This window comes from Erpetoichthys calabaricus, chromosome 5, assembly GCF_900747795.2.
Source record: "Erpetoichthys calabaricus chromosome 5, fErpCal1.3, whole genome shotgun sequence".
Classification (NCBI taxonomy): domain Eukaryota; kingdom Metazoa; phylum Chordata; class Cladistia; order Polypteriformes; family Polypteridae; genus Erpetoichthys; species Erpetoichthys calabaricus.
Genome location: NC_041398.2, coordinates 191,135,231 through 191,160,146, shown reverse-complemented (window position 1 = coordinate 191,160,146; position 24,916 = coordinate 191,135,231). Strand labels below are relative to the sequence as shown.

The 24,916-nt window shown below is 37.7% G+C and overlaps 1 protein-coding gene across 1 annotated transcript in view; it reads right to left on the bottom strand.

The window, feature by feature from the left end:
• Positions 1-24,916, bottom strand: part of smc5 (structural maintenance of chromosomes 5) — a 121,205-nt gene that overhangs the window by 46,796 nt on the left and 49,493 nt on the right. Inside the window, exons 9-11 of the mRNA XM_028791755.2 lie at positions 15,522-15,777; positions 12,204-12,358; positions 7,927-8,040 (exon numbers count right to left, since the gene is read on the bottom strand). Of these exons, the coding sequence (XP_028647588.1) occupies positions 7,927-8,040; positions 12,204-12,358; positions 15,522-15,777 (525 nt within the window). The remainder of the gene's footprint in view (positions 1-7,926; positions 8,041-12,203; positions 12,359-15,521; positions 15,778-24,916) is intronic.

Below are 24,916 nucleotides of genomic sequence, written 5' to 3'. Positions count from 1 at the left end.
CTGCGAAATCTAAGCACATCCTACTGCAAAAGCCCATATCATATGGAGATGATCACAAAAATTTTCCAATGATTTTTTAAGACTGTCTATGCCTGTTCTAAAACCCTTTGAATAGCTTATAATATATAAATAATTAATAATACTACTGATCATTCAGATAAATACTCATGACATTAAATAAAAAATAAATGCCTCATCCAATCAAATGTCAAGGATGTCAAAACATTCACTTGAATACATTGTTTGCTGCTAGTCTGTGCTTCAAAAATATTACAGACAAAAAAAAAAGTCAGTAAAAAGGGATCTTCTGATTTTATGATAGGACTGAAAGCAAATCACTGCTAAGTGGGAGCACAGGTATACAAAGGAGCAACAGTGTACAGACATTATACAGTAAACTAAGTGTCAATTTAACAATATAACAGTGAATATTACACTGGTAATTTTGCAGTGGGCCAGCTGAATCTTTATAGTTTCTTTGTTATTAAACCCATTTACTGCAGTCAATTTAACAAAATAATTACCCTAAGTTCTTGTCTATAAGCCACGGCTTATCTAAGGAAAAAAGTTGTGAAAATGAAAAAATAGAATATCGGCTTATACATAAGTCTGGCTTATACAGTAATCCCTCCTCCATCGCGGGGGTTGCGTTCCAGAGCCACCCGCGAAATAAGAAAATCCGCGAAGTAGAAACCATATGTTTATATGGTTATTTTTAGATTGTCATGCTTGGGTCACAGATTTGCGCAGAAACACAGGAGGTTGTAGAGAGACAGGAACGTTATTCAAACACTGCAAACAAACATTTGTCTCTTTTTCAAAAGTTTAAACTGTGCTCCATGACAAGACAGAGATGACAGTTCTGTCTCACAATTAAAAGAATGCAAACATATCTTCCTCTTCAAAGGAGTGTGTGTCAGGAGCACAGAATGTCACATAGATAGAGAAAACAATCTCTAGCAAACAAATCAATGGTGCTGTTTGGCTTTTAGGTATGTGAAGCACCGCGGCACAAAGCTGTTGAAGGCGGCAGCTCACACCCCCTCCGTCAGGAGCAGAAAGAGAGACAGAGACAGAGTTTGTTTTTCAGTCAAAAATCAATAGGTGCCCTTTGAGCTTTTAAGTATGCGAAGCACTGTGCAGCATGTCGTTTCAGGAATCAGCTTTACAAAAGATAACAACGTGAAGATAATCTTTCAGCATTTTTAGACGAGCGTCCGTATCGTCTAGGTGTGCGAACAGCCCCCCTGCTCAATCCCCATACGTCAGGATCACAGATAGTCAGTGCAAGAGAGAGAGAAAAGTAAGCAATCTAGCTTCTCAGCCATCTGCCAATAGCGTCCCTTGTATGAAATCAACTGGGCAAACCAACTGAGGAAGCATGTACCAGAAATTAAAAGACCCATTTTCCGCAGAAATCCGCGAACCAGCAAAAAATCCGCGATATATATTTAAATATGCTTACATATAAAATCACAATTTAAATGACCGCTACGCGCGCGTGTTGACTCGGCGACGCCCAGAGCAGAAAGAATGTGCTCCAGCCGCGCCATGCGGGGAGTGAGAGAGACGCCAATATCTCACACTCTCTCCCCCCTTAAAGAAATTAAATGGGTGCGAGTGAGACCACTAACCTCCCTCCCTTCTATTAGTTATAGGTTATAGTACGTTCGGCTTATCCATGAGTCCGGTTTATCTATGATAAGATTTTATTTTAAAAATTCGTATGATTTTTGGTCTCCGGCTTATACACGAGTCCGGCTTATAGACAAGAACCTAGGGTAAGAGCAATTTTTTTTTGTGTCCCATGTCCTCCCTGCATGGAGTTTGCATGTTCTCTCTGTGTCTATGTGGGTTTTCTCCAATAGTCCAAAGACATGCAGGTTAGGTGAATTGGCGATCTTAAATTGGTCCTAGCGTGTGGTTGGGGTGTCTTTGTGGAAGTGCATTCACTCTGCAATGGACTGGCACCCTGTCCAGGGTTTGTTCCTGTTTTGTACCCCACACTAGCTGGAAGAGGCTCCAGCAGAACTCTGTGACTCTGTTCAGGACTAAGTAGGTTAGAAAACCACTGACTAATTTTCACTTATGTTTGATGTCATTCTATAAATTGTTCACTTGCTCTGGTTAATTTCTTTTGCTTGTAGAAACACTGTTCATGTTCTTGAACATAGCTCTATTATGGCTCGAACTTCCAGCTGTCAAAAAGTTTTAATGCTCCTGTGCACTGAAGGGTATGAGTGAAATACAGGTACAGGTATTCTGTTTTTAAGAATGCTAGAAAAAAAGCTGTAACAGACACTAATGTCCCAGCTGTTCTTCATACTTTCTCATCATTGAAAAAGAAAAATTGAAGCACACAAGTCACAAAATCAAGCCACTAGGAGACAGGTTGTTTCATTCTGAAAAGACAGATAGGATGAGAGAAGGTCCTTTTCACATGATGTGTGAATGAACATTAAAAAAAAATAATAATCTTATTATAGCATTTACCTTAAAAGTCTGCAATACTCAGTTTTTGAAAAAGTTGCTACAACAAAACTTACTTGATAAAAATTATCATTATGGAAGGCAATTTGTCTGGGTTATTTAGAGTGTTAGGATACAGTGATAAATGTTTCAGGCATACAAAAGTACAGCAACATTCTGCACAGAGGAGGTTCAAAAACAACTGAACCTCTAAGGAGGAGGTTAAGAAGACCTTAAATCTTTCTCAGTACAATGGGATGAAGTAAGGCCAATATGAAGAAACCAATCTTCTTTTTTCTTTGATTTGAAAATGTGTGGCATTGAAGAAAACATATATATTGATCTGCCAAAAATGTATATGCAGAGCTTGATTCCAGTGAAGAAAGGCAGCATTCCACAACGAATGACACTACAAGATGGTCTTAACTTGATAATACTTAACTTAATAGATCTACCACTGACAAAAGTAGAATTTAATGCACAGCATAGGTAAAGAACCTTATGCTCTAAATACTGTCTTTGGATGGGTGGTCAATGGATTTCTAAAAGAAAAGAGAAACTTTTGGGGTAGATACAGTTAATCTTGTGTAAGTAATGGAAATAGAATAAATTTTATATCAACAGTAGAGATAAGCAAACCCCACTGAACTTGCTTTGTCTCGAGTTCAACGAAATCAAGGAAATGTTCATGAACTTTGCCAAACTCCACAAATGAATTGAAGTCAATATGGAAGGAGGAACTAAACTAGTTGTGAGAGGATTATAATGGTGCAATGGTCTTTTAAGTGTCCCTGAGGTCTAATAATAATAATAATTCTTTGCATTTATATAGCGCTTAGGGAAAAGTCAGCCAACAATTTTAGACTGATTACTGTGGCCAAATAATACGACAAATAAAAATGCAGCAAACAGCCACAGACTAGCAAAAAAGTAAATAAAATGTAAATAGTTGTGATGAGTGAGTGCAAATTTTGGGGAACACATTAGCCATGCCTTGAAGCAGCAATGGGGGACTGGCTTGCTCCATTGTTTGAAGTCATGTACCTGTGCAGTTGCTTTGCACTTTCTTCTTCCATCAAAAATAAAGAAACACCTTTTAAATACTGTAGTAATAAATCTTTTGTTTTCATTATTTCACAGCATGTCCTGTGTTTTCTCAGGATGGGTGAGTGAGGGCTCCTTTAAGATCATTGCCGAGCACATTGCTATTTGCTTGTAAAATTAGTTATGTGGTCCTGTGTCGTCAACACATAGTGATCAGTGTTATTAATGCGTTTCCACAACTAATACTACAGCAAGCTTTCTGATTATCTTTTTAAAAGCATGCAGAATGGAAATCTGAACCTTCTCAATCTTTGTGGCTTAGGGAGATATTTTTACTCATATACAGCAATTGAAGAGCCTGAGGAGTTGAAATGACTGAGTGAGTGAAAGAAATGGGAAAAATACTGGGCAGCATTTTTCAGTGCATCTCAGCAGCTGAAACTGACTTTTTTTTTTTTTTCCTTGTGTGCTTGTGACACAGAGACGGCCAAGTCAGCAACAATCTTACAATAGGCATGTGTGAAAGTTCTGCACATGGCTGCTACAGTTATGATATGTTACATTGGCCTTGCAAAACATCATGGGGCAGTTGAGAAAAAAATGATCGCCTAAACCAGCCACACGGTGAATTTCCAGGAAAATATATGGCAAACAAAGTGTGTTGTATTCCTTACCATCAAGTATGGCACCCAAATAAAAAAGGATTAAAGCTGTTTTTCATCACACAGCTACTTTCAAATGAATTTCCTTCCATGTACAATTATTCAAAGGTCCTGGCATGACTAACACATTCCTTGGTATTCTTAAAGGATTTAGAATGGGGCCACAAGCATTAATGGCATACATGTTCCTGGAGAGACACATAGTTGTGCTTTTTATGCTATCTGAACCACAGCCGAAGATACAAAAGAAACAATCTCTGTAGAAGCCATGAAAACTGTGATTCATTATTTTTATGTAGATGACTCCTTAAAGTCATTGGCATCAGCACAACAAGCAATAAATTTGTCTGAAGTGCTCCACGTTCAACCTTTAAGAAGAGGTTTTCATCTAAACCATGTAGGTGAGGTACACAACTGTAGAGCAGACTCGTTATTTATACCCAAAGAAGACAGAGCCATTGGCTTAGACTTAAGCTGTAATTTGTTACAAAGTTACAGCCTGAGCAACCAGTCGTGCACAGAAAATGACAAATTTCTGTCCTAGATGAAGGTGCAAGAAAAGTTTTTCTTACAATGTGTGGTTTTCTATAGAGAAATAATATTTAAATAGATAATTAATAATTTTCTACCATAACCAACTACAAGCCAACATGTAAATGGAATATTCTAGCTTTTTTCTTGTCACTCTGAGTAGCTGACAAGGCATAAAGGTCAAACAGTTTCAAACACTAATCCATATTACTAACCGAGAATGCTAAACCGGATGATGGACGCAGGCACATCCGGCAATGGGCCGTAGCTGCAAAAAGACGTACTGCGCAGGCGCAAAAAGAGTCCGCGAGGGTCGGCTGAGGAGCCGAGAAAGGCGGATAGAAGAGGGCGAGAGAGGCGGATGAAGGGCCGCGAGAGGCGGACAAGACCACAGAAAAAAGGAGTGAGCACAGGAAAAATTGAGAAATGAGGCGCAAAGAGCACCGAAAAAAGGAAACGGCACATAAAAAAGTATTCAAACGCAAGCAAAGCACGAAACACATTGCACACGAAACTAGACCCAAAAAAAAAAAAAAAGAGGCTCGCGCACAACAGCAAGGCACCCCCCCCCCCCTACAGGCACCGGACAGGACACACACCAAGAGGGGGATTCAACAAGCCCATGGAACACAAAAAAAAGAACACAAAACCACCCCACAGACCCTACAAGCAAGGGACGGGACACACACAAAGAGGGGGATTCAACAAGACACAGGAACACAAAAAGAAAGAAGACGCTCGCGCAACAACAATCCTCAACCAAGAACCCCCCCCACCCCCCCACACACACACATCCATAAGAAGTGACACCCAAAGCCACATATTCTAAAGTGAACATCAACACCTTCACACCAGACAGCATAGGTGTCAGCATAGGTGGATCTCCTTACAATAAAGCACTATTAACCGTTCAACTGCAGAAAAAGAAACATATTAACAGTGACTGCGATCCTTCTTATTACTTATCCATATTTCGCATGCTGAGAAAGAAACAAGTCATGAATACACGGTCACGGGTACAAAACGAAAAGGAAAGGATAACAGGAACAAACACACGAACACGAAAGAAACAACAAAATAGACGGCTATGCAGCATAGGTGGATCTCATTACAATAAGGCACTATTAACCGTTCAACCGCAGAAAAGGCTCCATATTAACAGTGAGTGCAATTCTCCTTATTACTTATCCATATTTCTAAAAGAAAAAATGTCTCGACTCCAAAAACGCAAAGCTCAACTAAAGCTTCTAACTAACGATGTACTTAAAAGTAAAAACTTTATGAACTGCATTAGATCCTACAATGGTTCATTTGCTTTTGCATATACCGGAGTAAATATCAGGCCACCAAAAGGCAATGGCCCATACTACTTTCGCATATGTGCACAAATACTGCATCGCATTGGAACAGTGCACCCTGAAACAAATCAACAACGCAAATATGCACAAATCTACATCCTAGATCCACATTACGCAAACTATCAATCAAAGTGCTGCATCGCAACAGGCACGGATTCAAAACGAAACACCTCCCGTCTCAGACATACGTTAATGGCAGCGAAGGCTACAACGGGCTTCTCACACAACACAGGCAAATCGATTACAGATCCAAAACAACACGTCCCAAATACTACACATGCAACAACGCGCCTCTCAAACGGCACAAGAAAAACATACACCAGTAAAATTCATTCGGATTAATGAATGTCATTTGCAATCATTGTCATTCAGTTCACTTCCCTGAAGAAACAACTGGAAATACAAGTTATACATTTACACGTTGTTGTCAAAAGGGTCAAATTAGACTGCCTTCTTTACATTCATATACTGAATATCTACAGAGGCTTATAACTGACGATGTACCTGAAAGTGAAATCTTTATCAACTACATTAGATCCTACAAATCGGTATCCACTATGAACATTAACGGTGGCACTGCACGTGACATCCGTCTTGAAAAAATGTTGTTTATTGATGAATGTTCAATGGCATGAAGTCACTTACTCAACACCATTCATAAAATTCTACAAACGTTTATGAATAATAATATTCGATTTGAAGGAAAGGTACTTTTATGAGGAGGAGATTTTAGACAGTGATTAGCTATTCTTCCAGATGCCATGCACTCAGCTATTGTTCAGTGCACCTTAAAATACGCAGACAATTGGCATTGCTTTCAAAAGATACAGTTAGTAAAAAAGATACGATGTCCAGAACCAGATCATAACAATTGCTTATTACAACTGAGAGATGGTACACTCACCAATACAGCTGGACTTCAGGCACATATTATTACAATTCCTCAAGCCTTTATCTGCGACAACTTAGTTACAGAGACATTTCGAACAGCAATCTCATTAGACCAAATGCCCCTTTTAACACAACGCACTATATTATGTCCAAAAAATATTAATATGGAAAACATTAATACCCAAGTCATTCCATTACTTCCTGGAGAGACACAACTCTTTCTAAGCTCTGACAAACTTGACTCTGATCACAACAATAACCATCTTAAATGACCTTACAAGTTCTGAGCTGGAATTACCTTTTACACTTAAACAGCGTGTACAAAGAAATTTTCAAATAAACCTTTACACTGTGCCACACACTTTATTGTTTGCTTTCTATTTGCATCATCTACACCGTCACACTATTCTATATCTCATTCATACATCACGCTCTTTGTCATTCCCAACACCAGGGGTTGGCAAGCGAAGCGAGCAGGGGGCGGAGCCCCCTAGTATAACAGAGTGTAACTCATAACATGAACACTGTAAGTGTAACGTTGTTATAATATACTGTAGAAAACTAACATAACTTTAAGCATAGAATGTAACTGGAGCTTATAATGAGAAAGACTGTAAAGATAGAGAACACAACATTTTCCCCTTTTCATTTTGTGCAATAATTTTTCCTGATTTTTTTTTTTTTTTTTTTGTCATCTTTCAATTTTCACAAAAGTTTTTAAAACAAACTTTATTGCATTGTGAATTTTCTTTGGCTATGTGTTTGACTTAAGCTGGACCCTTGCCAACTCAATATTTGTTCAACTTTGAGGACATGGGAAAGACACAAATAAATTACTAATGTTTTCTTATATATGGCACTGGTTCTAAATTGAATTTACTAGTTTCCTCACCTTTTAAAAGCATACAGTTACTAGAAAATCTTTTTTATTTGTTATTACAAAGGTTTGATTCCTTTCAAGGTTCACTTACCTCTTTTAAAAATAATTCCATATCATCTCTTCTTTGAAAAACAAAAGCCCTAAGATCATTTGTGGAGATGTGGTGTTCAACATATTTTGCATGCCTAGGATCCTTCATATTAATCTGCAGAAGAAGAAAAAAAAAGTTAAAAAACACCATGGAAACCATTTTGAAATAAATTACAAGGAAGAAACATAAGCAATAATAACAGTCATTTATGGGAATTGTACTGATCGCCAATTCTCTTCTCCAAATGTATGCACATGTAGCTGATCATTTCCTTGCCTGCATTAGTTAGATTTTGGTTTGCACAGTTTGACAACAACTGTTTTCAAAGTGCAAATTAAACTGCATATTTATCAGTACAAACTATGGATCCCAGAAAAGTCAATCTGAAATGTTCGTGTTTACAAGACAAGTCCCAGTAATTTCCCTGTTTAGCAAATATGCAAACCAGGCTAGAAAACTGTTGGATAAAGCATGCAGTACAGTAACAGGGTCCTCATGTTTGATCTTGCATCTTAAAAAGCATGTCAGAATTCACACAGCTGGTTCTCATGGAGAGCAACTATTTTACTCTTAATGAAAACATCAATAAAATTCAGTTTGTCTGGTAACATCCATTCTAGCTCTCCAAAAAACAAAAACCGGCAATAATCTTCAGAATTTCAAAACCCAGTTTTACATTTTTTATATTTTCAGGAGACGATTTAATCTAGTTTTATATATTCATTTAATATACTTTCTAAACATAAAACACAAATTTTTAATTCAGGGACTGCAGTGGAAACAGATATATTTCAAAACCCACTAAAATATCACTCTACAAACATGGTCTCCCTTCCATTACAGAAATGAGAAAAATTTTTTTAATTCTACAGCCTTTTGCACACACAGAAAACTGAAGTGAATAGACATAACTTCAGACCATTGGATAACCTACGATCAGTCATAAGGGTTGCACAGCACAAAACATTTTCTGGGGACTCAAGTACTGTTTCTAATTTAAAATGTATTTTGGCTTCTCGGGACAGTAACGTAAAGCAAATACTAAACAGTCAACAATTGCTGGTATACTGTTCAATTTATAGACAAAAAATAATTATGTTGACAAGGTATTTAGATACCTAAAAAAATGCAGACTACTGACTGCATAGGTAATAGACCCAGAAATACTCAAAATAATATGACCTAATATAATAATCTACTATATAATAAAACACTAAGATCTGTGTCCAGTTCCCCAAGTACAAACTGATGTATCAGTTTGGCTTTGGTGACACAATTAAAAGAGGAAGTGCAAATGTAACACACACAAGGAGCAGTAATGGTGTCAGATGTTTACTGAGAGAGTTGCCTTAAAAGGATGAAGAGTATAAAACTGTACAGCAGACGAGAAAGGCAACTAAAAAATGATGACAGACTCTGAAAATAAGGCTTCATAGGAATGTTCTTGAGAAAGGGAACACTGGTGAAGAGACATTAGTAAATCTGCAGGAGGCACACAGAGAGAGACAACTTCAAAGATGGAAGCTATAAAACCAGACACAAACACACTCAAAAGAAGAAGTGCCAGTGAAGACATTCAGACACGCAAGAATACAGAGGAAAGGCGCTTGAAGGTACAGTATGGTATCAGATAGAAAATATTTTTAAAAAGTATTCAATTACCTGTCTTCGACAGGTACTGTGGCTAGTTATATAGTGGTATAAATAAGGTCATTGCCCATTCTATATACGCTTTTTAATATCAAATCATTAAGGAAGGGAAGCCCCAAAAAAACCCATGGTTTACATTACACAGGGCCTACTTTCTACATTATTATAGATAGATTACCTTCTGTAATCATGCTATTGTTTATTATTTTTCTAAATCTTCAAATTCTTTTACCACCCTTAGCTAATTAAAACAATCTTTATACTGTATATATATATATACAATTTTGAAGTTTGCACCTCTCAAGGGGGGTGTATATATATGTATTTGGCTACAGTCAGTGTCACTCCTAGTAGCATAAGGAGATACCTGGACCCTAGAAAGGTTGCACAGGTAGTCCAACTTGTCCAGGATGGCACATCAATATGTGCCATTACCAGAAGGTTTGCTGTGTCTCCCAGCACAGTCTCAAGGGCATGGAGGAGATTCCAGGAGACAAGCAGTTACTCTAGGAGAGCTGGACAAGGCCATAGAAGATCCTTAACCCATCAACAGGACCGGTATCCGGTCCGTTGGGCAAGAGGAACAGGATGAGCACTGCTGGAGCCCTACAAATTGACCTCCAGTAGGCCACTGGTGTGAATGTCTCTGACCAAACAATCAGAAACAGACTTTATGAGGGTAGCCTAAGGGACCAACGGCCTCTAGTGGTCCCTGTGCTTACTGCCCGGCATCACTGAGCTTGACTGGCATTTGCCATAGAATACCAGAATTAGTAGGTCCACCACTGTTACCCTGTGCTTTTCACACATGAGAGCAGGTTCACCCTAAGAACATGTGACAGACGTGAAAGGGTCTGGAGAAGCTGTGGAGAACATTATGCTGCCTGTTCAGCATGACTGGTTTGGTGGTGGGTCAGTGATGGTCTGGGGAGGCACATCCATGGAGGGACACACAGACCTCTACAGGGTAGACAATGGCACCTTGACTGCCATTAGGTATCGGGATGAAATCCTTGGACCCATTGTCAGACCCTATGCTGGTGCAGTGGGTCCTGGGTTCCTCCTGGTGCACAACAATGCCCAGCCTCATGTGGTGAGAGTATGCAGGATGAAGTAATTGATACTATTGACCGGTTCCCCCTGCTTGCCTGACCTAATGTACCTCTGGGACATTATGTTTTGGTCCATCCAACGCCACCAGGTTGCACCTCAGACTGTCCAGGAGCTCAGTGATGCCCTGGTCCAGATCTGGGAGGAGATCCCCCAAGACACCATCTGTCATCTAATTAGGCGCATGCCCCAACATTGTCAGGCATGCATACAAGCACGTGGGGGCCATACAAACTACTGAGTACAATTCTGAGTTGCTGCAATGAAATTTCAGCAAAATGGACTAACCTACCACATCATTTTTTCACTTTGATTTTCGGGGGATGTCTATGAATTCAGCCCTCTGTAGGTTGATAATTTCAATTTCCAAACAACGATGTGGCATCTTTTCGTTCCTAACACATTACCCAGTCCATATAGTATAGATATCCAGCATGACTTTTTTCCCATTGAATTCTGATGTGTTTTCAAAGTGTGCCTTTAATTATTTTGAGCAGATTACATATACAAACACACACACAGCCAGATGGAATACTGCTAGCATTCCAATACCTATACAAGGTGAAAAAAAAAAACAAAGCCCCAATAATTGTTCTTAGTAGCACGGTATTACAATGGTTCTGAAATTTGGGAACCTATTGAAAGTGAAGTCACCAAATGACCCAATGCCAGTGATGGCAGATGGTAAATACATTCTGTGGGACAGGTTCCTAGTTTATGAGGTTTTAAATGTTATTTTCAAAGAATCAATCATTAAAGTAACATCAAAAGATGATCAAAAAAAAGAAAAAGTGAGTTGAGGACATCAAGCAAAAGGGCCTCCTCAGAGGATGCTGCAGGATGGATGCCTTGCAGGAGTCCATCCTAAATTATCGTCAGGAGGCTATGTGTAATATAAATCACAGAATTATACGTCCTTCAGTTTTTCAAACTTTTTTATACAATCTGATTTTTACAGGGCCCCTAATTTTTTTTTTTTTTTTTTTTTTTAACTACGCCAGTAATGCAACTAAATTGTTTACTTTTTGTGCATGTAAGCAGCATTCAAGCTATACAAAACACAGTTAGATGCATAAAGGCAGAAGCACATCAACCGCCATAGAAAGCAACTCAGCTATGCCTGTTATATTGGAATAGTTTTTTCTTTCATGAAGGGTGACCAATCTGTGAGATACTGTAAATAAGCAGAAGCCTATCAAGAAAGCATGAACTAACCACAGCACGATAAGAGCATAATTTTTGCTCATACTCATTACAACACTGACCCTGCATATATGAGTGTACTGTATCTGGCTCTGGAGAGTATTTTTAAGTCTTCGTTTTCAGGGGTGGAAAACATTAAGCTAGTGTGGATGAAAAGCGAAAATGTGGTGGTGTGGATGGGGCCTCAGACTCTGCATACTACTCAATTCCAAAAAAGACCTACCAATTACACATTAACATTTAAGCTGTAAAACAGAAAATCAGACAGTAGAAACATTTTCATGGCACAGTAATTACAAAAGAAGGGTACTTACTACAAGCATCATAGGTTCATATACATTCCCCTGAAACCGATCTCTGTTTTCTCTCAGCCATTCAATAGCTTTGTATGTTTCATTAAATCTTTGCTTCAGTTTGTTCACCTTCATGTTCATCATATCTTCTAGTTCTTTAATTTTGTCTGTAATCCCTGGGGGGAGGAAAAAACTTTTCTTCAAAATCTGTACTATAAATTTTTTTTTCCAGTACCAAAATAGGTGGTTCTGGCAAACAAAAGCATACATGTTAGTATGAAGTCTATGTGGAAATGTAGGAATTTTATAGAAACCATTGTAGGCTTATGCCAACAGGCAATATCATTGGCAATCAAAGACTGATTACTCACATGACCAATAAACATTGCATGATTTGAACCACACAAGTCATAAACAGCCTGTTTACACTTAGCACTTGTATTCCAGCTGTATGTAGACAGGTCTGTGAGAGCCAGAAATCTTACTTGTTTGTAGGTGACCAAATACTTATTTTTCCACCATAATTTGCAAATAAATTCTTCAAAAATCAGACAATGTGATTTTCTGGATTTTTTTTTTTCATTTTGTCTCTCATAGTTGAGGTATACCTATGATGAAAATTACAGGCCTCTCTCATCTTTTTAAGTGGGAGAACTTGCACAATTGGTGGCTGACTAAATACTTTTTTGCCCCACTGTAACTCACCATTTTCTGTACAGGTGTGCCATTTAAGAGAAGTTGAAGGCTGACTAGTGCTGTGCAGTATACTGATAATAAAAAGTTTAGCACTAAATATTTTTTAAAACAGTACTATATCAGTTTTATGCAAAATTTCACCTTAAAGCAAAAAATCTTACCACTAAAATGTGACTGAAATTGCTTTATTTTGCCTTTACTGAAAAGTAAAGATGTGTGCTTACAGACAGCATAGAGCGGGCCTACTGGCTCTTTGCATGAAGTGCTGCATCTGTGTGATTAGCAGAGGGTTACATCATGCTAGCTGAGCATTGTTACATACTCGTTATTTCAGTTTACAAAAAAAAAAAAAAAAAAAAAAGGGATGAAAATGATTAGTAACACCAGTTGTACTCCAAACAAGAAAGGGATAAACTGGGAAGTTAGAGTGAGATATGGAAATGCTTTGCTTACAAGGCAAATGAAAAAGATTAATTTGAAGATAAATAGTGTTACAGAGCTTGTCTCACCAAAGGAGGCAATACACTAATTTTTTCAAAGCATTTGTCCCTTGCTAATCCCAATGTTTTTCAGGAGTTCAAAACTCAACTAGTGTAAAATGGTATTTACAGGAAAAACAAGAAACTTAAGACAATGTATTTTAAAGGGTTAATAAGAGCAGCATTTCACACAGCCAGAGTTCACAAAGAACATTTTCATGAAGCTTGTTTAATACACAGACACAAACAAAAAATAGTTAAAGCCTAATTACTGTGATACTGTAAAGTGTGATGCAAAATACCATTACAGTAATCCCTCCTCCATCGCGGGGGTTGCGTTCCAGAGCCACCCGCGAAATAAGAAAATCCGCGAAGTAGAAACCATATGTTTATATGGTTATTTTTATATTGTCATGCTTGGGTCACAGATTTGCGCAGAAACACAGGGGGTTGTAGAGAGACAGGAACGTTATTCAAACACTGCAAACAAACATTTGTCTCTTTTTCAAAAGTTTAAACTGTGCTCCATGACAAGACAGAGATGACAGTTCCTTCTCACAATTAAAAGAATGCAAACATATCTTCCTCTTCAAAGGAGTGCCCGTCAGGAGCATATAAAGTCACAGAGATAGAGAAAAGCAAACAAATCAATAGGGCGAAGCACTGCGGCACAAAGCTGTTGAAGGCGGCAGCTCACACCCCCTCGTCAGGAGCAGAAAAAGAGAGAGATAGAGAGAGACAGAGTTTGTTTTTCAAGCAAAAATCAATATATCAAATCAATCAAAATCAATATATTTTTAGACGAGCGTCCGTATCGTCTAGGTGTGCGAACAGCCCCCATGCTCAATCCCCCTACGTCAGGATCAGAGAAAGTCAGCGCAAGAGAGACAGAGAAAAGGAAGTTGGGTAGCTTCTCAGCCATCTGCCAATAGCGTCCCTTGTATGAAATCAACTGGGCAAACCAACTGAGGAAGCATGTACCAGAAATTAAAAGACCTATTGTCCGCAGAAATCCGCGAACCAGCAAAAAATCAGCGATATATATTTAAATATGCTTACATATAAAATCCGCGATGGAGTGAAGCCGCGAAAGGCGAAGCGCAATATAGCAAGGGATTACTGTACTAAATAGTGTTAATCTCCAATGTAGTGTATGCATTGCACACACTCTTACTTAATGCACATTTCACTAATAATATTTATTAGCTTCACCAAATATATATTTAAAGTGTGTATTGTTCCCAATATAAGCTTATCTGATTCAAAAGGAGTAAGAAAAGATTTTCCCACTTCATTTTGCTTATTTCTTTGAAACACTATTATGATGACATATTTTAGATATTAAACATATTTAAAACAATTAAAATGCACCACTATTCTGTTATATAGTCAGAGTTATGTTTTGTAAATTATCTGTTTTAAGGAAAAATTAAAATTTTGAATTTAATTTTGTTATCCGTAATTTACTTTGATATTGTTTTTGTATGGAATTGTATTTTCTAGGCGAGGTTAATTTCCAACTGGGACATGCAACATGTTTGATAATGTATGTTAAACATAATGGACCACACCATTTTAATGACAAGTATCAGTTTTACATATACTGCATTTTTGAATGGCGAAAAAAGCAAAATTTTCTTGTCCCTCTCTAATGGTATGTGAATTACGTTTGCTTTGAAATTTTTGCAACACAGGAGCAAAAACTAAAAATATAAAGCTGGAAATACCTCACAATTTAAATCAATACATTGTAATTGGGTGTAAAAGCCCAGTAGCCCAATAAGGAAGGCTATTTGCTGTAGATCTTTCACTTTGCCATTCAAAAAAGTATAAATCAAGCTTCCAATCAGAAATACAGGCAAATTCAAAAAAGGGAAACTCACACAAATAATGTATACAACTGATTTGTTACCATTGACTGCCAAGACATTAATAGTGTGCAGGCAATGCAATTAAGTGTGTGCTTTACTATATAAAATGTGTTTTTTTAATTATACAGCAATGACAATAACTGTTGCCTGTTAATATACATCTTTTAAAAAGTTTTTTTTTCATGAATTACGAATTAATTTAATATTCTGTACTTTTGGTGAAGTAACTTTCTAGGGTTTAATCTGACAGCATTAGTGTACAATAAACTTCACAAAATTAATTATCTACATACGCTTTTTTTCCCCTTCTCGTCGTTCCTTTTCTCTTCGTAGTTCACTGTGCTCACTGTCTACTGTTGCCTTCTCTTCTTGCAGCCTCTTTAGTTGTTCAGCAACTTCATCAAGACTAGCCTGCACATGGTCCAGATTTCCTATATTACTCAACTCATTCTCCCAATCCTCAATCATACGACGTGTAGTACTCATCTTTTTCTGACGCTCAGCTTCTTCTTCACGCCGAAGATTGAAACACTGCTGGATATCTTCAATCTGAGAAACAAAGTTATAATTTCACGTTCTCACTGACAGCCTGTTACTGAAAAACTGATTTGAACAAGCAGTACATTTCTAGTGTTTATTCCAATCATTATCAATATATTAGTACGTATCCTCAGATCACCTGCTGAAAAACTACAATCTTGTCCCAAAACCCTAAATTTACATAGACAAAATTAACTAGTCACAGTATCTTGCACTTAACCTAATAGTGCAAAACAGAGTAGCTCACAACAGAAATATAAAATGATAGAAAACAGATGTTATAATCTTTAATATATTCACAGACATCTGTCTTTGTGTTACAAACACAATGAAAACGTACAATGTGTTGCTTAAGCTGAAAATTATAAAAAGGTACATGACTTGTACTAATATCAAAGTAAACTCACAATAACCACATTCAATAGTCATTTTACTACTCTGTATTTAAGCATAAACTGCTAGTTTTACAGTAGTTCCTAGAACAGGGTTCAAATTTGGACTTTATAACTATGATAGTCCAGAAGTTTCATTTGGCATTTAATATCCATTCTGATGTCCACTTGCTTATGTGTTTTGGATTACTTTTTAATGACCAAATTATGCTTCATCTTAAGGAGAGATCATCAGATATTCTACTTAAGAATTTTCTAATACAGAGAAGAATTTATGGCCCCTTAATTACTCCAAGTAATTCAGGTCCTAATTCAGCTATCATTTACGCATCATTAAGCCACCATGTTTGCCTGCTAGTATGATTTTCTTAAAGTGGAATGCTGTGTTGGCGTTACACCAGGAATAATGGAACCCATGTTGTCTTAAAAGTCCCAAAAGGTTTGGGGATCACCAAAGGTGCTTGTTGACAAATAAGAGACAAGCACTCAGGTACTTCTTGGCTACAACTGGATTCCGCCTTGATGCTCTCAAAAGATGCAAATTTTTACCAGTAATTTTCTGCTTATTTAGTCATGAACACCGACTTTGCTTAGGGAAGTGAAACCTGCAGTTTTTTGTGAAGTATAATTTTAAGTTGGTCCCCAGAAGGCCAGACACTATTTAGAAGATTCACTTCAGTACAAAGATATTTTCCATTTGGAGATTATAACTCTCACAGTAGGTAAATAACACCCCAAAACTTTACCATTGGAAACAGCAGGCCTTTCCAGAATGATATTTTTTTCTGATCTTGGGAATTTCCTTTGATTATGGCATTACAGTTTTGTTGAACCATTCTGCTGACATGTCAACTCCAATTGTAAACGTCAAAATAAAAAAGGAGGTTTGTATTGAGCAGAGATGACTAATCAGGCACTCAAACAGCGGACTTCAATTATCATTTAACATGGGGGGGTGCGGGGGGGGATTACAATGCCATGCATTGCAAGTACTTTTTGACCACACCGTATATCACAGTTCTGAGAACAATGAAAGAACAGAGAGGCGTATCAGTTTAATTTCGTACTAATTCCCCATTTTGCACATGGAACCCAAATTATGCCCCACCCAAAAATATAAGGAGGCTGTGATAGACGGCCAGCAGCTTATCCCGGCCGACACATCCAGGCCACTGGATGGAGTCCTCCTTGCAGCATAGAGGGGCCCCGGATTCCCGCAGGGCATCATGGGGGATGGAGTTTGGATTCACAACCCTACTGGGGACCGTGGGTGCCACCATGTGACGCTGCAGGAAGACACAGGGATTTTTATTTTCCCTATAGCCCGGAAGTACTCCCAGGTCACGGGGATGGAAAAACAGAAGTACTTCCAGGCTGAAGAAAAATATAAGTCTTCATCTGACCCGGAAGTGCTATTGAATCACACGGGTCAAGGACTATATAAAGGACTATGCAAGACCCAGCAAGGGGAGCCGGAGTTGGGAGGTAGAGTGACGAAACTGCTGGGAGAGGAGGATTGATTATTTGTATTGGATTATTGATTATTGTTGAATTGTGATGTGTGTGGTGCTTTGTGCACTTTATTTAAGAAATTAAAATATTACTTGGTGCCTTGGACGTTTGTCTGGGTTTGAGGAGCGATAGCGCCCTCTAGTGTCACAGAGGCATACTTAATGATTGCTTCTTTCCTTTTCAAACATTTTTGTCTTGTTTTGCAATGTTATATGCCAAAATCAAAGTTTAAGAGGTTCAAACTAACAAATCAAGACCACTGTCAATCTGCACAACATTGAGTCAGAGAGCATGTCTCACCTAATGACTGTGGTTGCTAGAACTTATTGCCTTAAGGATGTAATACTTAACTGTATCATAGGGAATGACAGATTGCACAACGTCTAAACATAGTTAAAAAATTTCTATTGAGAAGGTAATTGACATGGAAGCAATTTTTTTCCTTATCCACCCTGTCATGATATGACAAAGATTAGATGTTAAATAGCCATTCAGGCTGGCTCCAAAGTTCCATTAGTGTGCTCTGTCTACACTGTCCAGAAAAACAGTTTTCCTTAGTTTATTCAGGTCACTGTAGGTCTTCTCTGGTCTTTTTTTTTTATTGTATATTTGTTTGAGTGTTTCTCTGTTTATGGACACTGCATCTATTGTAAGAGCCATTATAAGAGCCATCCCCAAAACAACCACACCCCCAAGTTGCAGTGAATGTTACACAACACAACTGTTAGGCCACTTCCTCCAGTGGACAATGCTCTATCTAAATACTCATGCCTTTAAATATAAACATGAGGCATGATGATGTGAGCAGGTCTGACCTCATCTTATTGCCACCTACATGCCTGTATTGACAGTAGTAGCTCTTCGTTATCCAAGCCACAAATTTGTGCGTGTGTTTAGTAGGAATTGTTGTTTGTTTTTATCATATTTATTTTAATTTATTTATCATTTTTAGAGCCTCTGTAACTTTTAATTTACCCTTGTGGACAAATAAAGTATAAAGCAAAGTAAAGTATGGGGGGCTTAAGGTAAAACAAGACCAAAAATTATATACATTTTTATAATACCATATTGAAAGATGTGAAGGGAAGAATTTTTTTTTTAAGAAAAGGTTTACAACTTAACCTATTACTTTAATCTACAATGTTACTATGTGTTATTTTAACATACAATGGCATGCAAAGGTTTGGGCAACATTGCTTAAAATGTGTTACTGTGAATAGTTAAGCAAGCAGAAGATGAACTGATCACAAAAAGGCATAAAACTAAAGATTTCTTTCTGTACCACATTTTATGCAAGATTAGTGCATTGCTTTTGCTTTGTACAATTATACAAAAAGTTGGGTCATCCCAAGATATCTGATGTCTCATAACGTTTACCAAGGTCTCAGGTCTTAATTAGCTTGTTAGGGCTATGGCTTATTTATAGTCATTGTTAGGAAACCCTCTGGTGATGCAAAATGCAAAGCTGTATAAATTCTCTGACTCCTCAAACCTTGTCCCAACAATCAGCAGCCATGGGCTCCCATAAGCAGCTGCTTAGCACTCTGAAAAACAAACTACAGGTAAAATTCCATTACAACGAACTTCCAGGGACCTAAAAAATATTTTGTTGTAATGAAAATTTTGTTGTAATGAGATTCTTTATTTGTTGCTATTGTGCTTTCTTTAACTTGTGTCCAGGCATCTGCAATCATTTCAATAGCTTCTTTCGCGTTAATTTTAATCTTCTCCTGCCTACAAGTTATGGTGATGAGAATTTTTCTCAACATTTCCTTGCGATAATACACTTTCAGGGTGCGAATGATGCCCAAATCCAATGGCTGAAGCACTGCTGTGCAATTGGGTGGGAGGAATTCAAAATGAACATTATCTAAATGTGGAAGCATGTTGTCAATCAGAAGCCGAATCATCCTTTTTTTCCTTCTTCATATTGTGAGTTTTCTGAACTCTTTTGGGATCCCTCCCCACCCAACGGGAACGTCACACTGAAGTGTGTCCTGAAGTGTGATTACTGTGTCTGTGTAAGACTGTTTGTCTGTTGCCGGGGCAGGGCAACAGCAGGCTCACAGCAGTGTAGTGAGGTGCCACAGAAGCGAATCCTAAAAGATCGGGGTCACGCTATAAGTCCCTGTCTTACACCCCAAAACATGAGACTGAGTCTCAGTACTTTAGCGAAACCAGCTTTATTCAGCCTGAAACAGGAACAGCATGGTTATTTATTGTAGCGGGATCTGCCACTCTCCTATAAACAGACACAGCAGTCAGGCAGGGTTGTGGCCAGGTTAGTGGCCAAGAAATCATGTTCCCTGTATTTACAATGTTCTTTGCATCATCTCAAGTTTGCTTTGGTGGAGAGACACAGCAGAGCCGTGAGCCTGCTGTTGCCCCGGTAACATATAAACAGCCTCCCACAGACACAGTGATGGCACTTCGGGACGCTCTTCGGCGTGTTGTCCAGTTGGGAGAGGTCCCAAGAGAGTTTAGAAACCTCACATTTTCTTGAATGAGTTCAGAATTAATAGGAATGTTTCTTGAATAAGCATCACTTAACCACATAAAAAGGGCTTTTCGACGTCTTCAAATGCAGAAGTTCGTAAACATTTGCAACCCGAGATTCTTCTTTGAGATTTTTCTTCTTTTTTTTGCGCGGCCTTTCAAGAAAGTTGACAGTGTCAATACCAAAATTCTGAATTCACTGGCAACGTCTTTTTTCTTTTTGCCGCAATCGAGAGCTGAAAAAAATTTAAGGTTTTTTTTTTCTTAATATGAACTGTTATTATTTTTTCATGCCTGCCGTTTCTATAGGAGGGTGACAATGAGTTAAATTCCAATAGATGTTTTTTAAATGTTGACGAGCAATAAGCAAAAGGTATCACTGAAAACCACCGAGAACAAAAACAGTAAAAAAAAAAACAAAAAAAAAACAGTACGAGTAAAGTTTGAAGAAAGACATTTTTTTGCAATGTTTTTTGTTTGGGGATCGTTGTGCACAACTGAGCTGCGACCACAGAACTAACTACTCTGTGGATGATTCATTCAGGCATTCAAGGTTTTTTGGGCACTTCATTGTAATGAAAGTATCTGCTGAATGTACTTCGTATTAACGAGATTTCTATAGACTCGTGTCATATGGGGAAACTATCAGGACCATAAAATTCTTCATTGTAATGAAAATTTCATTGTTAAGATATTCGTTGTAACTGAATTTTACCTGTAATTAATGCTTACAAAGTAGGAAAATGGTAGAAGATAGCAAAGCATTTTCATGCAGCTCTTTCTTCAGTTTGTAATATTATTAAGAAACGACAGTTAACAGGAATGGTGGAGGTGAAGTTGAGGTCTGCAAGACCAAGAAAAGTTTCTGAAAAAACTGCTCATTGGATTGCTAGAAAGGCACATAAAACCCCCAATTTGACTGCAACAGACATTCAGGAAGATTTAGCAGACTCTGGAGTGGTAATGCACTGTTCTACTATGCAGCGACACCTGAACAAATAAGACCTTCATGTCAGAGTCAGTGGAAGAAAATGTTTCCTGCATCCTAGCCACAAAATTATGCGCCTCAAGTACACAAATGAACATCAAAACAAGCCTGATGCATTTTGGAAACTGGACTGATGAAGTCAAAATAGAAATTTTTGGTCACAATGTGCAAAGGTATGTTTGGAGAAGAAAGGGTGCATAATTCCATGAAAAGAACACCTCTCCAGCTATTAAGCATGGGAGAGGATTGATGTTGCAGCCAATGTCATAGGGAACATGTCACTGGTAAAGGGAAGAATAGATTCAAAAAAATACCAGGAAATTTTGGAAGCAAGCATCACTACATCTGTGTAAAAAAAAAAAAAACTGTAGTTAAAAAGAGGATGGTCCTACAACAAGATAATGACTTGGAAAAACACCTCAAAATCTACAATGGGATATCTCAAGAAGCACAAGCTGACAGTTTTGCCATGGCCCTCACTGTCCTCCAATCTGTGGATAGATCTCAAAATAGCAGTGCATGCAAGAAGCCCAAGAATCTTGCAGAATTAGAAGCCTTTTGAAAAGACGAATGGGCAAAAATGCTCCAAAGTTAGACCTGAACAACTCGTAGCTGGTTACAAAAAACATTTACAGGCTGTGATACTTGCTAAAGGGGTGTTACTAAGTATTGATCATAGCAGGTACCCAAATTTCTGCTTTCATTTTTTGGTAATTTATACCTGTAAATGCTGGAAAAAAAATGTAATCTTGCTTAAAATATTAAAGATATGTTTCATCTTTAATTTTATTTCTTTTGATGATCAGTTCATCTTCTGCTCACTTAACTATTCATAGAAATAGACATTTTAAGCAACAGTGCCCAAACATTTGCATGCCACTGTATACTCAATAGGGGATGTTAAAAATTAACTGTTGATTGATCAATGTTGTGTTAAAAAATTAAAAATGACTAATCTTAGCCACTGCTGCCTATGATTCATTTAAATTTGCATTGGAAAGGTGAAATGCATTTGCACATTGCAATTACTAAAATATACATTAAGACATATTGTTCATTTAAACAGATATAGGATAGCAGAACTCAAACTAAAAGCAAGATAATTTTGCATCAAGAAACTGGAAAGACACCTAAACATAAACTCAGTTTTGGAGCATTTTTAACTAAAGTTTGACTTTTTATGGAAATTATATAAATACAGTGAGAAAACACAAAAGTAGCACATCTACAATGGAATGCTACATATTAAACAAGCATGCCACCTGCAAGCTCGGACTACCGCAAACTACCATGATGGCAGCAAAAGCAAGGAAACAATGTACTGACTGCACCATGAAGAAATCATAAATATAGAGGGAGTGTATATAACGATACATTTTGATCATATCTGAAGCACTTCCAAGTCAATTACTGCAAAGAAAGACAATGTTTTAATCACTTTCTTTTCAGCTCTGTCTTGCCAACTTTCCAAAGTCCTGCTATTGCTGGATCACTAAACATTACTACAGTATAATCATTATTATGTCAATGGCGATTGACACAACCTAGTGCAGCTAGGTCGCGTATGGGTAAGCAGATGTACTATTTAAACAGATTGGTTCTATTATGCATATGTGCCAGTTCCAATGAAAAAAACAATCATTTTACATTACAGCAAGTAATTAATCATAGTAAAAAATAGTCAAATGTAATAAATTGAAAGAAAATGTATACGCTTTTGCATTTACATCATTTTTATTAAGTTCAAAATTAGCCAAATTTTTTTTTTCACTACCTGTAAAGCTTGTGCTCCTTCACTTTCTTTAAATTGCATCATATTCTGACCTGGTAAATGAATGAATAATAATTCAACAGAATGACTTCGACTGTGCATTGGCAATTCAATTAAACGCCACCTGCTTTCCATTGCACTGACGTACAGAGTATCTAAATATGCCTGAACTTCATCCTGAGACTGTTCTTTGGATACATTCATACATATTCTATCGTGCTCTTTATGAATGTACTTGTAGATGCGCTTAATACTCATAACCAATGCACAATACTCAACATTAATATGACCATCGAATCGTTTGAGCAAATAAGGGTTATACAGTATAATAACTGAATTATCGATCATCACAATTTTAACAACTTTCTTTCTGTGATAAGTGTGTTGTTTGTGACAATTATCTCTGCATCGATAATCAGGAAAGCCAGCCTTAGTCATATCAGTTGAATTAATGAATGCTTTAGGAAATTTCTTTAAACACTTTTTTCTTTTGAGTCTCAACATACTAAATCTTTTAACCCCTTAACCGCCCTCTGCCGGATATATCCGGCACATTTGCCTGTGGTTATATGAATGCCTGGCAAGTAGTATAACTGACGGTTTGGCGTGGGTATTATTACTACGTTGTATTTCGACAAGTCTGTGGTTGTTTTGGCCGGTCATGTGACGTGATTCGCATGTAACAGCTGTGAATATGGCGAAACGTAAACTGACTTCAAGTGAGGCTTTGCAGGCGATTTTGGACAGTTCTGATCATGATTGTAGCAGTTCTGAAGAAGATTTTAGCGACAGTGATGAGCAGCAACGTGCGCTGCATGATACTGTGAATGAAGACGCATCGGATAACGGCGCTGAGTGGGTGTATCCCCAGCATCTCAGCTGGGCTGCTGCCCGTGGTGAACTACCTTTTCTGCATTCGTTTGAGGGAACGTGTGGCTTTATTGTTGATGTAAACAATTACACTGCTGAGCAGTTTTATGAGCTGTTTGTGTCACCTGATTTGATCAGACATTTTGTTCATCAGACAAATCTGTATGCAGCACAGTTTATTGAGAAAAATCCCAATTTACCTCCACATTCCCATGTTCGTGCTTGGTTTGACACTGATGAAAACGAAATGAAAAAATTCATTGGGATTTTGATGTTGATGGGAATAATCAGAAAACCAGATATTGAGATGTACTGGTATACAGATCCTATGTATGCAACACCTATTTTTGCAGCTGTCATGACACGTAACCGATTCTCTTTGCTGCTGAAATTCTTTCATTTGAATGACAACAGAAACGAGCCAGATAAGAAAGATCCAAACCGCGACCACTTGTTCAAGCTACGTCCTTTGATTGATCATTTATTTGAAGCATTTCAGTTGCCCTACATGCCAGGACCGTCAGTTGCAGTTGATGAAAGTTTATTGTTGTGGAAGGGCCGCTTACAGTTTCGACAGTATCTACCATTGAAAAGGGCACGGTTTGGTATCAAGATGTTTTGCTTAGCTGAGAATTCAGGTTACATTTATAGATTTCGTGTATACACTGGCAACTTGCACAACATTTAGTGGTCAATACTGCTTGAATAAATGTAAAAAATGTAAAAAAAATGTAAAAAAGTAAAAAAACGAAAATTGTTCAGATTTCGCCTGGCGTGGGGAATATTTAGGGAGTTGGCGGTTAAAGGGTTAAATGAGACATGTGTTTAGTGACTTTGTACCATAATTCAGGATAGGTTTCTCTGTTTGGAATTTCAGCACAGACAAAACGATCCACATCATCAGGAGGTAATAGTATAGATTGTAAAATAAATTAATTAATAAAAGGCAAAGCCCTCACTGACTGACTGACTGACTGACCGACTGACTCATCACTAATTCTGCAACTTCCCGTGTAGGTGGAAGGCTGAAATTTGGCAGGCTGATTCCTTACAGCTTACTTACAAAAGTTACGCAGGTTTCATTTCGAAATTCAACGCGTAATGGTCATAACTTGAACC